This window comes from Arachis ipaensis, chromosome B05, assembly GCF_000816755.2.
Source record: "Arachis ipaensis cultivar K30076 chromosome B05, Araip1.1, whole genome shotgun sequence".
Lineage (NCBI taxonomy): Eukaryota > Viridiplantae > Streptophyta > Magnoliopsida > Fabales > Fabaceae > Arachis > Arachis ipaensis.
This window is the reverse complement of record NC_029789.2, coordinates 13213060-13230676: the sequence shown is the minus strand read 5'-3', so window position 1 is coordinate 13230676 and position 17617 is coordinate 13213060. Positions and strand designations below refer to the sequence as shown.

The window sequence follows — 17617 nt, the reverse complement described above, 5'->3', positions numbered from 1 at the left end:
ATAAGGTAACTTAGGCAAATTTGATGCTAAGGCTGATGAAGGAATCTTCTTAGGCTATTCTTTAACTAGCAAAGCTTTTAGAGTATATAATAAACGCATCATGACTATGGAAGAAAGTATTCATGTCGCTTTTGATGAAACTAACCGTTGTTATGCTAGAAACGATTTTGATGAAAATGTAGAAAACTTTGATTCACTAAATTTGAATGGTGAAGACAAAGAAAAAGATTTAAATAAAGCCTCTACAACAAAGGATAATGTTCAAGTTGAAGAAATTGCACCATCACAAGTACAAATAAATGCACTTCCAAAGGACTGGCGTACTTCAAAGGATCATCCTCTAGACAACGTCATAAGTTTGCGAAACAATGTTTTCAAAAAGACTTCCGCTAAGCAAAAACTTTGATATCTAAATTGTTTTCTTTGATAAACGCCCTTTAAGGGAACAAATGCACATATTTAGGGGGAACTCCTGCAAAATTTTTGAAAGAAGTCTTCTCCAAAGTTTTCTAAAAAAACAAAGTGCATTATTGTTGCTTTCAAAATCATTTATAAATGCATATCCTCAAAATTGGTTTGTCATTATCAAAAAGGGGGAAATTGTAAATCATGTTGCTTGTATGCGAAGTTTGTATTCGTAGGTTTTGATGAATGACAAACCAACAAACGACATGAAAGACAAACCAACAAACAACTTGAATGAACAAGCATGTTGAAAGATCAACCAACATTCAACGTTGAGGAATGAAGAGTTGAAAGCAACACAACAACAACAAGAAACTCAAGTCCACAACATTTGAAGACAAGTATAGTGTCTTAGGACTTAGGTAACTTCTTGTTAAGAACCAATTGCTAAATCTCTCAACACACACTCACAAAATGTTTTGATGCACATCTTGCAATTCGATGCTAGCCAAATGGTTTAAAAACTTGTTTTCAAAGACGATTGAGAAAGAAAGTGGACGTAGGACAAGGATTGTGCCGAACCACTCTAAATAGCGTTTGCATCTCTCCAAACTCATCTCTTCTATATTATTGTCTTTTACCTTTGAGCAAATAAATTGTGATCGAAAAGTAGCTTCGTAAGTACTTAAGGAATAGCTTAAGTCCAATTGGTGAAAAGCTTGATCAATTTATTTGAGTTGGTGTCTATTGGAAAGTAAAAGCTCCTTATAAATGCTTAGCAATTGAGTTAAGCTCTTGGAAAAATACTAGTACAATAACCCTTTTATATATTGTCTTTAACTTTCGCAAAAAGATTCATTGTTGTTGCAATACTCAATTCACCCCCCCTCTTGAGTAATTGTGCATAGGTTCTACATAGACTCATAGGGATGCGCGACGAGGGACAGTCTAAGGTTTTCAGACTTGTCGGGTTGGCTGGATAACCGATAGATGAGCCTCATCAGCCATAAGACAGGCATACATCATGTGTATTTGTTTGTTTTGTCTGCTATGCATTACTTGGGATTGCCTAACTGAATATTTATCATGCTACTTGCACTATCTGTTTTCTACTTGTGCGTGAAATTGCTTGGTTGCTTGTCTCTGCTGAAACATGGGTGATGGAGGAGCGGAGGAAGGATGGTTTTGGTTAGGTGTTAATGTCAGGTTCAAAGTAATTAAGTTTAGGATACTTAGATCGCCTACCCTTTTTTATGGCTTCTGCTTAGAGTTTACGTATTACAACTGTATGTTGGAGTTCTAGGATTGCCTCTGGCATTCCCAGGACCTTATATATTATATGCGTGGCACCTTTACTATGCTGAGAACCTCCGGTTCTCACCCCATACTGTGTTGCTATTTTCAGATGCAGGTCGAGCGGCTCCTCGCTAAGCGTCTGGATTCCTGAAGCGGAGTAGTTCTGGGCTATTTTGATTGCCAGTTTGTATATATATATGTGTACTTAGCTTGCTCTCCAAGAAACTTGACTATTTTGTTCCTCATAGAGGTTACAGGAGAGTTAGGAAACTTATTTCTGTATTTTTGGGTTTTCGGGATACTTATATATATCCACTGTATTCTTGTCTCTCTTTTATTCTTTCGCTTATTCATATCTTTAACATTTAGGTTTATTAGCACGCAAGTAATTCTATTTCCTGAGCGTTACACTTTTCATTTTGCGATTTTGCTTTACACATTTTTCAAGGCTCCTAGTATATGATATTTTTCCACTATTATATGTAAATATTTTATGATTAGAGGTCCGTAACACCACACTACCTATGTTCTACGACTTAAGCGTAAAACTCTGTGTAGTAGGGTGTTACAGCCTTCTTGTCAAGTTCTGCAAAAGTCCATGCAGTAACCCATGGCTCTGGTTCTCAACAGCAATCGAGTGGCCCATGCTGCAATCGCTGAAAGTATAATAGTTGGATGGCAAGGTTGAAAGGTTATGTGGTGCAACATAAAAGCAAGTAGGTAAAATAAGCAACTAAACTTTAAAAGATACCATCAGGGTGAACATGCAGCCACCACAAGTTTCATGCTTCTTAGATTTGAATTTTTCTACTGCTCGCCCTAACCACTTGAATGTCTTATGTACCCAATTGAATCTGCTGGGATCAGAGACATCGAGAATAGGAGGTATGTGCCACGGCGAAATGGTCTGTTGACTCACGGCATAGGAACATCTTGAGGACCACCAAGATGAAGTGCCTTTTAAAATTTGCCCGTTCTGCTTCGGTGTCCATGGGACAGGCATATACAAAGTCGCGCAACTAGGTGGTTGTTTTTTCTTAAACTGTTCTTTGATTGCCAAATGCGCAAGATTCTTCTTGTTTAATTCGGGTATGGCAAAACCTAGAACTTTGGATTCAGCAAAATGTGTACAATAAATGTTACGTAAAGAAAAAGGAAACTAACAAAGCTATATATGACAAAAACTAAAAAGGAAACAGCAATAGCTTACCACCATCGCGTATCCGTAATGCTCTCCCAATTAACTCAGAATTAATGCGGATGTTACTGACATCCACTATAAGGGTATTTGTGTCCACGTCATATGCCTTCACTAGTTGTATTATCATTATACTCTCCTTCACTGCCCATTTTGGAATCCTCTTCACGAATCCGAACCCAATTGTATCGATCTCCGCTAGCTTCGCGATGACATTAATGTTTTCCAAGTGGGTGATCATCCCGTTGATATAGCATGGAGAACAGCACGTCTCTACTAATTTCTATCAACAAAAAAGAATACAAGTTATAAGCAACTAGAATAAAGACTGCTTAACAATGAAACGTATATTACCTTTTTCCCCATCTGAATGGTACTCAGCAAATCAAACTCAGACCACGTTCGTGCCTGTAATGAACCAGTAAATCATCATTCTTGCCACTTACTACACGTTATTATTTGAATAGAATTAGAAACCTAACTAACCACCCCAAGAGCTCCACACACACGGCATCATGGCACTAAAATGAGTACACGATAATGAAGGATTCATTGTCAAATAAGCAGAATAACCGATGTGGTGCTGTGTTAACAAAACCAACTATCAATCACACCAAAAACAAGTCAACCAATCAGAGAATCAACCACTAGACCAAACAAGCAAACAACTAGACACCAAGTGAAATAATCATCCGACTAAGTAAGCACTCCTGGTCGAACATCCGCAGTGTGAGTGTAGCATACAAACAATGTGAAGACGTGTATTACCAGCATACTACAATTTTACTTGTGATTAAAAATACAAACGAATAAGACCTACCGAATTCCAGAACCATAGACCTAAAATTTTTTCTGCCATTATAGTTAGTCTTCCATAGTATTCAGAACCTAGATAATATGTCACGAGTTACTTCACCACAAAATTTCGTCTCAGATTTGTATCAAATTGTCTTACAAAAGCAAACATCCTTAATGGATATCATTTCACATTAAATCAAATTAAATACAAATACATAAACTAAAAACTGCTAAAATATTGTAAATCAACTCAAACAAATTTCATACCTAAAATAAAATCAAAACATACACTTTGACATTTTCTTGAAATATATTTTGAAAAAAAATAATATTTATTTTATCATGGATTAATATTAATTAATTTTTTATTAAGAATGATCATCTGGTCTTAATATATCTTATTCAAATTAAAACATCCATGGTCAAGCAAGTAACAAAATAAGCTAGTAATCATGTGTAGAAAATGTATATTACACTATTAAATGTGATTAAAAATGTAACAAATAACCCCAATCCAGTTCAAAAATTTTATATACAGAAAGATTTTGTAACATTAGAATTTAGCTTGCAGATTATTCCAAAAGTGGACATACCAAACAACTTAAACAATATTTATAAAAAATCAAACATACGCCACGGTAAAACTGAAATAGTTTTCACATGTGACACAAAGGTTGGTTACCTAATTGAAGCAAAAATTAGGTCCCAAGACTCAAACAAATTTTATATTCTCTTTAATAATTACAACCATCCATTCACATAGTGAAGTATCATCCCTTTTAAATTGCATAAACAACTCATACTTCAAGAAAACAAAATTAATCAAAACAACGTTCTTGAAACTAATTCGTGACTTCCAAATACCCGGGGACAGAACATATCCGAATTCAGTCAATAAGCACAAGCAGCACAACGGTTCAAAAGAAACAATCAACTAAACAATTTCGTGAACATCTAATCAGTAAAAACACAGATAGCCTTTCACTGACCTGAGAAGGCATCGAACAGGGAGACGGAACGCCAGCAGGACTAGGCCTTCAGCGGGGATGCGGGCGGCGCGGGAGACACGGACGGCCCTTGCGGCGACGAAGGACGCGGGCAGCGATGGGTAACGTCGCCGGTGCGGGGAACGCGGGCGGGGATGGGGTGTCTCCTACACGTCGACGGCCGCTCGGTTGCTGCACGACAGAGGCTCCACAGATGATGGCAGCAGCAGAGAGGCTAGACGGATAGAACCTGTAAACGAGAAGGCCTTTGGTTCGGACGGTTGTTCACTTTGCCGGAGGAGCGCTAGCGTTGAGTGCTCTCCTTAGCGAATGCATGTTCAATTTTGGGGTAGGGGAAACGGTTTTGATTGCTAGGTCAAAAAGGAAGTAGCTGATTAGGATTGGTAAAAATAGAAATAGTTAAAATTGAAATTTGAAAAAAAATTAAGCTGTAGTGTCTTTTAGTTAAAATGGACTATTTCCAAAGTCTATTGTTCATATGTTGATTAAATAAGTCATTAGTTATCTAGCATTACTCGTTTAATAAACATATCCATCGGTATAATGAGATGTGAGAATAAACCAATATTAGTTTTATAATGAGTAAACATCATCTTATATCTTTTATGTATATTTCCAAGCCTTGCAAAATGCAGGCCTTGGGTCACATTCTAGTTTTAAGATAACTTGTGCCTTTAATTTCTTACCTATAGTATCTAGAACTTAATTAGCGATGCCAATAATGACATATGGCAATGTCCCGGTGGTACCATATAAGTAACACCAAAAATATTAATATTATGTGTAAAGAAAATAATATATGTAAAAAAAATCACATATTTTAATATATATTTTATAAACAACTAATTTATAATACAAAAAGTCATAATGGCCAATAATTTTAATTAAATTTAATCATTATTCAATTAGTAGGTATCATTTTTTTTCAAATGTCTCACGTGTGTACTATGAAATTTTAATTTTATTACTCATTCTTTTTTAAATGCTCGTTATTTGCTGGTCTAAAATTTAAAAAAATACTCTACTGTATAAACAATGAAAAATTTAAATAATGTGAATAACAGACTAAAAATTTGGCCCAATGAAATTAAAAAAAATACTCTATCTAAATGATCCAATCAAAAAATCCTATTTAATTCAAAAATTTTAACTATCTATTATACTCCAATTTACTAAAGCAAGCTTCTTCCCCAAATCCTCTACAGTTGCTGCTGTTGTTTGGTCACAACCATCCTTATTATCGCCGCCGCGATCCTCCTCACTGTCGCTGGTTCATCAACAAAGACCCTCACCGACGTCGCTCTCCTCCAGACCAGAAACAAACGGCGCCACTGGACTCCTCGTCGCTGTCGCTGCTTGACTTGCCAGACACTGTCACCGACGTCGCTCATCCCTAGTAAAATTACTATCCACTTAAGGATAAAAATAATTATTCGCATACATAGGAAATTGAACATCCACCATATTTTAATCATATATATATAACTAAACCCAATCCAATCAAATAACTATCCACATAAGAATTAAAATAATCATCCACATACCTACTAAAATGACCATCCTGAACTGGCCATTAAAGTAGCTTCACTGAAAGGTCGTGGTAAAAACGATGCAATGACTAACATTGCTACTGCTCCTTCAACGGTTCGACAACTACTGACAGCGGCCACTGCTGAGAATAATGGTAGGCAGTTTCCTTCCGTGATGGTGAAAGATCGGTGCACCTCGACGGTTACGTGCCTCTTGAGCTATTGGAGGAGCAATGACAAAAAGTGCACATGGTTTGAGAAGATCATTATTTTTGGGTGAAATGAGAGAAGAGAGATCCAAATGAGAGTGTGTGGATGCGAGTACGTCAATGTTAAGCGACAAAGTAAATAATGGAGTTAGGTCTCTATCTTCTTAGTTATTATATTTTTATTAACTATCGAGTAATGAGCAATTAAGCATTGATCTGAGGACTGTGAGGGAAATAAAAAAATAAGGGAGTAAAAGAACGAGGGAGTGAGTGCTGAGTAGGGAAGGCACATTGGACTGAGCGTCAGAGGAGAAGGCGCGTTTGACTGACCAACAGAAGTAGAGGAATGTCAGATTGAGCAACGGAGGGGAGGACCGAGAATGACAATGTGAATGAAAGAACGGAAGAGGGTTGAGATAGAATGAAAATGTAATATGACGGTATATTAAGAGGAGATTATGTTGTCTAATCCTAATAATTTAAATTTAAAAATTAATTATTCTAATAAATTGAGAATCTAATTTTAATAATTAATTTAACTTTTATTTTTAAAATCATTGTTTAAGTTATTCAACATTTACGTTATTTACTCATACCTGTTCATAAAAAATTGAGAAAATACTCAGAGTGGTCCCTGAACTTGCACTCGATACTCAAAGTGGTCCTTAATCTTGCACTGGCCTCAATATTATCCCCGAATTTGACACAAGTGTTTCACGGCCGTCCCTGGAGCATTTTCCGGGGAATATTCCTTAACGGCGCGCTGACGTGTATGAGAGGGGCCACGTTGGATAGGTAACGGTTATTTGATGTGGCAGTTATCTTTTTTTAACTCAATTTAGTCCCTGAAATCATTTATAACCCTAATCCTCAATTTATCACGAGAAACCAGACTGTTTCCTCTTCTCTGCTCTGCTTCGTCTTCCCCGGCACCGTTGAGCTTGAGTTGAGTGGAGTGGGTCATGATGGGTGGAGGCAGCAACTATGTAAGTAGCTCCAGTAACCGACGTTCAGAGAGAAGCTGTGGGAGGAGAACCACCAGACGCAGTCAGGAACGAGTTCCAGATAGGTGTGGGTGTGGTAGCCGACCCGTCCTGAAGTGGTCAATAACAGAGGCGAATCCAGGGAAATTACCAAATTGTATCCTCTATCCTTAATTCTCAAAAAAGAAAACAAAAATAAATAATAAAAATACAAAATATTAATACAAATCTTTTCTAATAATAATAAGAGAAAAGGACAAATAGGTTCCTCACCTTTTGCTCTGCGGACATTTTCGTCCCTGAGCATTTGAAAATACTTTTAAATCCCCGACCTTCACAAATTTTGGACTGATGAGTCCCTCCGTCAAATTGTCTCCGTCAGACCCATCGGAAAAGTCTGACGTGGCTCTGTGCGGATGACGTGGCATGACTGGTTGACACCTGGACTACTAAATAGAAAGCTACATTCAAAAATTGGACAATTAAGTCACTGCACCACTAAACTACGTCGTTTTGCTTTGATCCCTAATCTTTAAATTGATTGCGTTTCTTTTTGGAGGCCAATGGTGAGGAGCTCAACCTGCATCAACCATGGCTATCAACCATGGCTGCTAATGGAGAATCATCAACGTCGAGAAGAAGCCGCAGCCGCAGGGAGTAAGAGAAGAAAAATGCCAAAAATGCAGGATAGTTCGTCAATGAATTTTCATGCAGCTAGTGGTAGATGCACAATTAATTGACTACCATAATTTTTCCTCTAAGTAATGGACAAACCTGCCATGCTTTTGCAACAAAGATCTACGAACAAACTGAGTTGGATGAGCAGTTAGGACCAAATCTACAGTCTGATTCTTCAAGGCATCAAAGACTTCTTGAGGGGTCTTGTTCATTTGATTCACAAGCCTCTTGAAGGTCTCTTCTAAATCTGACTCAGTGATGGCAGAGTTCTCATCCACAAAATCGCCTTTCTTCAACAGCTTAATCCTTCTTCGGTAGGCGATTTGAACTTCTTCTGCCAAGTTAGCCAAATTAAGCATGTGAGAAAATGATTTGGCCACAACAATAGAGTCCCCAGCATCAAGACCAGTCAACAATCAACATGTTCCCAAGTTCCTCCAATTTGTGAGGATCATTCTCCCCTTCGTTCTCTGCTGACAACTCATAGCAGTTTTGAACCTAGGATACATAAAAAATTACTCAGACCAATGAGATACAAATTCTTTGTAAGCAGTGAAACAGAAACAAATAAGCAACAAAAACACAAAAAATAAAACCAGAATTAACTCTAGAAGGCCCATAAGCAAGTGGAATTTATCTTATTTTAGTAAAGCATGAATCTATATTTCACTAACAACACAACTTTTCATCTCAGAACACAAAGAATCAAAATTTGACAAATGTCAATGTTCCAAGACAGAAAAAAGAAAAAAAAATCACAGCGTTGAGCTAAATCAAGAAAATTTTACATCAATCACAACTGAACACAAAACTAAACTTAACAAAGCTAGAATCTTTTAATGACCCAAAAAAAAAACAGAAAAACTAAAATTCATAAGAAACACCTAAATCAAAGAGATAAAATCAATCCAACTCAAGTCAGATCAGTTAGAAATTTATTTGAATGCAGATATTGGTGAACAATAAACCACAAGAAAAACTAAAAGGGTAATGACATAAATTCCTAAAAAAGTTGTCTTAAACATTCCTCTAAACACTAAAAGAACAATTCAAAAGTAACCAGTCTCACCTCATTGAATTTAAAACAAATCCTCAAATAAAAATAAGAAAATAAAAAAAAATTAGGAAAAGAGGTGCTAGGAAATTACGGTTTCTTCTCTTACTCCCCTGCGACTTCTTCTCGACGTTGATGATTCTCCATTAGCAGCCATGGTTGATGCAGGTTGAGCTCCTCACCACTGGCCTCCAGAAAAAAACGCAATCAATTTAAGGATTAGAGATCAAAGCAAAACGACGTAGTTTAGTGGTGCAGGGACTTAATTGTCCAATTCTTGAATGTAGCTTTCCATTCAGCAGTCCAGGTGTCAACCAGTCATGCCACGTCATCCGCACGGAACCACGTCAGACTTTTCCGATGGGTCTGATGGAGGCAATTTGACGGAGGGACTTATCCGTCTAAGATTTGTGAAGGTCGGGGATTTAAAAGTATTTTCAAATGCTCAGGGACGAAAATGTCCGCAGAGCAAAAGGTCAGGGACCTATTTGTCCTTTTCTCTAATAATAATAAACCAAATAAACTTGGTACCAAATGAATCTTAATTCTCAAATCTCAATACATCAATAAGCTACATTGTGTGGATAAGGCATCAATCAAGACTTCTAAAATCAATCAAGTTATCATTGTTGATAAGCAAAACTCTCCAATTCAGAAATACATCCATTAAACACCCAAAATTGAATGTTAAGATTGCCAAGCTTAATTAAATGCAAGCCAGCATTAATACTGAGATTAACTTTAGAACCTGGCATAAATTAGTGTTGCAATTACATGCATGGAGACTCCTAGCCCTAGTAAAGATCTTTATTCGTTTACTCTATGCAATACTAATATATATGACACTAAAAGAGTAACAAGAACTTTGAAATGCCGCCAATAATTAATCCACCGTATGATTGTAGCATGCTTCAAATTTTCAATTGAAGATGACAGATATAGGGATGCTAACTGAGTACTCTCCAGACAGAGACACCCACTTAATAGAGCCCTGAACAAAAGTGTTATTCCCTCTGAGACTTTCATCTTCAGGGATGAACTCAACCAGATATGTAAGCTTCTCTTTCACCTCTTGGAATGTTAATGTGGCAGGGCTTATGCTCATTTCAACAGCCAAAGGCGCTTCAACTTCCACAACATAAGTCGAATTTGCAGGCCCAACATTTGTCACTGTCCTTGTGTAGGACTGTGAAGTATTCCCCATTTCAATAGAGAATGAGGGATAGTTGAGTTGTGCTTCCTCGATGATTTTTACCTCAGAGCATCTCACTTTCTGTTGCAAGATAGTACCAACTTGTTTGTCTGTGTAACCCAAACCACATAGATAAGGAATGTAATCGTTTGGTTCAATATCATAGATGAGTCCTGGATCATTTGCTTGGAGAGGGTTGACATGTCCAGAGCCAGTTGCAAATACATCAGCTGGTTCAAGCCATTGGTCCAATATAGGTTCACCTTCAAGGTTTGCTTTGTGAGCAGTGGTCATTATTGCTGATTTTATGGCAGCTGGGGACCAGTCTGGGTGAGAGTTCTTCAACAAAGCAGCAATGCCACTGAGATGAGGGCAAGACATTGAAGTACCTGAAACAAGTTAAATGTTATTCATACAACAATGTTAATAGAGCAATATTTGTTTCCTCCTTCAAACAAGTATATGTCTCTTAATGTCTTTGTAGTACTCTGTACTAATTTGCGCGTATCAATTCACAATTAATCTGTATATTAAAACACTATAAGTATATTTTTTACATAAAATATTTTACATATGACATACTGCGTACTCGTAACAAGACGGAATATATGGAATGTAAGTTCAGTCTGAGAAGAGAAAACTCCAATATAGAGGTGAAGATTGGAGAAAACATCCTACGAAAAGTTAAAAGTTTTAAGTATCTTGGGTGCATCATATAGGATAATGGAGAGATTGAACAGGATGTAAATCATAGGATCCAAGCAGGTTGGTCAAAATGGCGGAGTGCATCTGGTTTTATATGCGACAAAAAAGTGCCTTTAAAACTTAAAGGTAAATTCTATCGCACCGCTATAAGACCGGCTATGCTATATGGTACGGAGTGTTGGGCGGCTAAAGGGGAGCACGAACATAAGCTGAGTGTGGCAGAGATGAAGATGTTGAGATGAATGAGTGGTCATACGCGATTGGATAAAATAAGGAATGAAGATATAAGGGAGAGAGTTGGAGTAGCACCCATTGTGGAAAAGATGGTTGAATCGCGTCTCAGGTGGTTTGACATGTGAGAAGAAGACCGATAGAACATCCAGTCAGGAAGGTGGATGAGATGGAAGATAGACAAAGGGCGAAAGGCAGAGGAAGACCTAAGAAGACTATCCATGAGGTGGTCAAACGAGATCTACATGTAAACGGTCTCTCTTTAGACATGATACATGACAGAGCACAATGGCGTCGTTTGATTCATGTAGCCGACCCCACTTAGTGGGACAAGGCTTTGTTGTTGTTGTTGTTTGTATACTGCGTACCCGCTCATATATCAGAACTTATTGCGTGCCATGTAACTGTGACAGGCCTATAAAAATGTTATATGGTAAAGTGTACCTGAAATCATGTTCATTGGTGGAAAAGCGTGGTCCAAAGAAACAGGCCATGCAGCAAGAATGTTCAATCCTGGTCCAATTATGTCTGGTTTCAGAATCCCTGGACTTACATTGTTCGGACCTCTGGAGGAAAAGGAAGCAACAACTGGGGCAACTGGATCTCCGATGATAGTTCCTCTAAACAAGACTGTTGCTGTTGGTGCTGAGGTTGAATTTATATATTCCTTGATTTCTAATCCAGCTTGGTAACTCACATGTGCTGCAGGAAGAACATGAGGGTCAGCAAGGGTAGTATAACCTCTAATCTCACTGTTCATGAGGATCATGGCAGCACCACCAGCCTTCTTAACTTCTTGTCCCTTGTCTATTCTTGCAATATCTCCACCTATCTCACACAATACTACCTTACCCTGAACATCCACACTCTCCAATGATCCTGGAGCACAGAATGCACAAGATTCATTTCCATTTTCTCCTGCATACACAAGTGGCAATAGCGTTGGTGCAAAGTCCTTGGGTTGGAATGCTGATTCCCCATGAAATTCTTTTCCATTGCCAAGTTTGGCTGATGCACTTATTTTTCTGTCAATGGAGCTAGCACCAACGGTGAGAATCCATGGAGCCTCATTGGACAATGTACTATCGCCAGGACCTTCATTCCCAGCTGAACAACTAACAAAAATGCCATTGCGAATGGCTGCAAAGGCGCCCAATGCAATTGAATCTTCAAAGAATTCAAAAGGGGGTCCTCCAAGAGAGAGGGAAAGTATGTCCACGCCATCTTCAATGGCAGCGTCCATACCAGCTATGATTGCACTTTCATAGCAACCATCAAGTTGGCAAACTTTGTAAATTGCTAAATGGGCAAAGGGTGCCATGCCAGAAGCTGTACCGTTAGCATTGCCAAAGATACTTGCACCCTGCACAAACCTCCCTGCGGCCGTGCTGGCCGTGTGAGTGCCGTGGCCAACATCATCGAAAGGAAGATCCCTGCTTGAGTTTTTGACAAAGCTTCTTGCCCCAATGAGCTTGTTGTTACAAGTCCTCTGCTTTGTAAACTCGCAATGGCCCTTCCATTTTGCCGGTGGAGAAGGCATTCCTTCACCAGAAAATGATGGATGTGAAGGGTTTATTCCTGTGTCCAACACTCCAACTATGATGCCTTTGCCATAGTTGGAGCCTCTCCACAATGGGAATCCAGTTTGCAATCCCATGAAGCCTGGACTATGAGTTGTGTGTAAAGAAAGGATCCTTTCGGCCCGAATCGACACAACCTCCTCCCTCCGTTGCATGCTTTTTGCTTCTTCTGCTGTCAGTTTCGCAGCAAATCCAGACACCACGTTTCGGTATGAGAAAACAAGGCGCTGCTGGTTCTGAGTCTTGGCACTATCTGGTAGAAGTGAGTTGTACCATCCATGCAAGTCGTCATATTGAAGAGAATCCTCACCCTGAGGCTTTTGGACGTAAACAATGTAAGTAGTCAATATTTAAGTCCTTTAACATCTTTTCTAGCCATTTCGAGTATCGAAAGCAACTAACAGAAAGTATCAATCACATTTATATGTAATCCAGTGATCTCAATATCTACTATAACAGTTAACAGAGAATATAACAAACCAGAGCATGAGGTTTGTATTCTAAAATCTCATAACATGTTTGAAGTTTCAATATCGCCTGAATCCCAAAAATCTCATAGCACGTTTAAAGCATTTGAGTTTCTTCCACTCGCTAAACCAAAATAAGCATCTTTTTTATAGACAATTATCCAGAAATTATTCAGATTAGAAAAGTACATACATAGAGTGAAAGTTATTGCCAATCTAATTCTACATTCTGTACAAACAGCTCAACAGGACTCAATTAAGCCCTGTGAGTTACTCACTTAATAAGAGGTACAATACTACATCTTAATTCTAGATAAATTACAATTAAATTTTGTTTCACGAGTTCTTATGGAATAGGGCCACCCTAAGAATGACAACTCCACAAGTCCAGGATGCAAAACGTCTCCATGTTGGAGCAGTTATATCCAACGCAAAGATTACTGATTGCGCCTTTGAGAGCTGGTCCTGTCTCTATCAAACTCGTCTAAATTGCTAAAAAAATAAAAAAAAAATAAAAAAAACCACTAAGGAATCACATAATTGACTTTCGGTTTGAAAAAAACAATTGGTATGAGATGAAACTTTTTTACCTATCATCACCATGCGAATTACTTCTCAATGATTCCGTCTGTTTGAAAGATGGTTGAGCTGCCTGTAAGAACTTAAATGGTTTAGTTATGGATTCATGTGATAGAGACATGAAAATAGTGAAATAATAATGATATGCATACTGACACTGAGGCACAATTGTTTCCTGCATCTGCTATGGATCTCCAAGTATTCTTCATAGGACTGTGTTAAAAGTACATAAATCAGGAGACAATCTGAATCATAATAATTTATTTCATTCTAATATATAGATTAGGGGGCTGCATTGTTGATGCATGCAAACACCTAGAAACTTGAGGAGAGGGGGAGTACAACACGCAGGAAATGACAATTCCTCTACACATCTGTTGACAAAAGAGACTGTTGGGAGGTATATAGATTAGGGGCTATATTTTTAACAAGAGTCTCTTCCAAGTTAACGCCACATGAGCCATAATATTCCTGTTCTTTCATAAATAATAGCAAAAGAATCCTCAATCCTTGTGTTGGAGCTTATTAATGATTAATTGGGTATCCATTATAGCAACTCTGCTAGCATGACTAAGATGTATATAGTTAGATCATTTATTTACCATAGTTAGATCATTCATTTTATATCTTTACTCTAGTTAGTACAGCTGTACAATTAGTTAGAATAACAATTTTGTTAGTCACTTGTATATAAGACCATTCTTTGTATAGTACAGGGAGTGATTTTGCCACACTAAGGGAAAATCTTCAGCTCTATCTTCCATATTCTCTCCTCTCCTTATTCTTCTTTCTTCTCTTTTACCATTTTTCTTTCTTCCTTTGCACATTCTCACCAGCTCACTAGCTCAGATGCCAAGTTTCAACACATTGTGGTTTTCAGTTTGTCAAATTGTAAAATTCATAGCAATTCATCATATTCATAAGGACAACCAAAACAACAACTTGCAAGTGAAAAAAGACAAACAAAACAATTGACATGATAAAGGAGGAAAATTTCACATACCATGTCAAGAAAATCATCCTCTGTTAAGGAACTAAAACGAGCATGTTTAGTCCCTGACACTTTTGATGACACAGTGGTGGTAGGCAATCTTTTGGTGATTGTTGTCCCACTGAATCTATTGCTTGCTGAATGAAATTGACTTAACTCAGCTTGATTTTGGTAAAGCATGGAAGAGTATGGCAGGGACATTGACCATGATAAATGGAGTGGATGGAAGTTATAGTCTTCACCTCCCACAAAACCCCCTGATGTCTTTGAATGATGCCCTTTCCAATATAAATCATCTGTGGATGAACTGCAAATTCATAAACCAGTAAGTAGAAGCCTTCTTCTAGTGTAGTTAACAGCACATTATCTTTCACCTCTAACAAGCCGTACCTCATCAGCAGGCCATCCACCTCGTTTTTACCGTCAAGGAGTTCACAAAGAGCAAGACCAATATCTGGTGATAACTCCTGCAAAGGGTACTTGATGAGAGACTCATAAAGTCATGCAATATGAGCACAATTCTGCAAGATCCACGAGAGAATAATAATCACCAACCTGGCAATCTCTACTAATTTTGACAGGTTTGTAGTCATTCAAGGGATTCTTCAGATGAAGAGTCTTATGAAAGGGAAGGTCATTTAAACGCAGCCATTTGACATTAAAACTGCGACCCCAAGGATTACCCTTACCACTACCCTCATTCCAAACATTATCTCTCCTCCACCCAATGGAGGAAGTCATTTGTGCATATCCTTGGAAGCAGCCACTCATGTTGACACTAAATATAAGGATTACACTATCTGAATTCTGCAAAAACATGCAAAGAATCATCAAGAGAATTCAATTTAACTTATAGTGATTTCTTATTATATTATTTGCTGCACTAATGCCAATAAGAAGTTACTTCTAATAAATAAACTTGAGCCAAGACAAGCAGGGATCTTACATGAAAAGCTTCTTCCAAAATGGGTTCGTTCATGACTTGAGTAGCCCAAATTCCTTTCTCAACTGATAAACGGATGTTTTGATGATTTAAACTCTTAATGATAAAATATTTTGTATTATATATGCTTTCCACTCCAGTTCCAGTTGTCATACTCATACCTATTTGACAATGAGAAAGTCCAGCTTTACCACCCCTAATTATATTAATGTATTCAATACACTAACTTGAGTTCTCTAATAAAAGATTTACAGACAAATCACAAAACAGAAGCAAAAAGAAATTACTGCCATAATGAAAAGAAACAAAGATCATAGGAAAACTGCATAAATGCTCATGCTTGTATGCATATATAGAGGGTACGAAACTGTATTTATGATTTTTTTTTAGTCTCTAATATCATTCTTTAGTATTGAAGTCAGTGATTCTAGAATACACTTAGTGTAAAGTTTGGTAGCTATTTGCTTTCACTAATAAGAAAGTCTAAAGAGTCAGCACTTTTATTAAAATCTGGCCAGCACTCCAGTAAAAAAATAAATAATCTCACGCCATTAGATGTAATCTCACACTGTTAAAAATATTAATAATGATTAATTGATAGCTACAAATCACAAAACCTGCTGGCCCCTAACACTCCTCTTGACTAAAAAATTGTAACTTTATCCTTTTTTGGGTCCATCAGTTTGTCCTATATAGACTGTCTGTAATCTTAAATACATAATTTAATCCCCTTCATTCAATCCCTTAAAGATAATCCAAACAACATCTAACATAAAGGCTATTTAATTTAGAAGATATGTAGGTGAGAATAGAACATATGTCGACTACCTGGGTCATCTGAATTTCCAATGTCATGCTTCCATTCAGTGAGCGAAGAATCAACTACGGATGCATTTTCCTTTGCACTATCAGAAGACATATCCTAATTGACCTGTCATGAAAGTGTGAATGTTTAATTAGACCAAACACTAAAAAGGGGAGAGAAGAACTGAGAAGGGAAACAAACAACTATGCTGAAAACATAGATAGCTACACCATTCTACACAAACAGCTATATCTCTAAAACATAAACGAACTGAGCAACTTGGTTTCAAAAAGTAAGGCCGGTAAAGTAAAATACGGTACTAATTATAAAATTTGAAGGAAAGATGAAGAGGCTATCAATGTTGTTATCGAGAAATTGTAGATGAGGTTGGAAGAGAGAGAAAGAGAGAGGCTCACAATAAGGGAAAAGGAAGGAAGTGGGATTGGGAGGTGGGAACCCTAGCAGTGCTGTGGCGTTATCAGCTCCGGATTCTGCTTCTTCTTCTTCTTCTTCTTCCACCTTCGGCTGCGGCTAATGGCTAATAAGTAATAACAAGTGAGAAGTGACAAGTGAAGTGAAGTGAAGTGAAGTGTTGTGTTTTGCTGCTGCTACTCACGCCTTTCTCTCTCACCCAAGCTATTTCATTCATAAAATCTTAGCTTCTTTGCTTTTTTTTTAACTTCATTCTCTTCTTTTTTTTTTCCTGCGCAGTGTTGTTTTTGTTTGAAATGACACATAAATAGTTTCTAATTTTCTAGGCTGTGTTCTAGATTTCTAATAGTGTGACAAGCATAAATTAGTTTTTGGTTCTTCTGTAATACATTTTTTTGCTTGTTTTAGTTTAGTTTATTTGTTTTTATTTTGGTCTTAAAAATTGAATTTTTGTTCATACGATTATTATGTATTTTTAATTATATATATATATTTTTTATTTGATTTTTTTAATAAAAAATTTCATATATTTTGT

At 37.4% G+C, this 17617-nt stretch overlaps 2 protein-coding genes across 3 annotated transcripts; both read right to left on the bottom strand.

Annotated features, from left to right (window-relative positions):
- Nucleotides 9843-13215, bottom strand: LOC107640181 (subtilisin-like protease SBT1.7; the record flags this gene model as incomplete). Its single annotated transcript, XM_016343731.2, has 2 exons — nt 9843-10738; nt 11730-13215. Coding segments are annotated over 2 exons (2148 nt in total), but the record flags the coding sequence as incomplete, so codon positions are not given.
- On the bottom strand, nt 13458-17284 carry LOC107642986. 2 transcript variants are annotated; one of them, XM_021123080.1, is made up of 9 exons: nt 16971-17284; nt 16674-16776; nt 15849-16006; nt 15458-15709; nt 15293-15369; nt 14915-15209; nt 14068-14124; nt 13923-13984; nt 13458-13824 (listed from the first exon to the last, which is right to left on the bottom strand). In XM_021123080.1, exons 2-9 carry the CDS (start codon nt 16762-16764, stop codon nt 13770-13772), a joined length of 1047 nt encoding a protein of 348 aa, XP_020978739.1. In that variant the 5' UTR covers nt 16765-16776; nt 16971-17284; the 3' UTR covers nt 13458-13769. The 2 variants fall into 2 exon arrangements, with proteins under 2 accessions (XP_020978739.1, XP_016201998.1); XM_016346512.2 differs by having other exon boundaries at nt 17067-17283.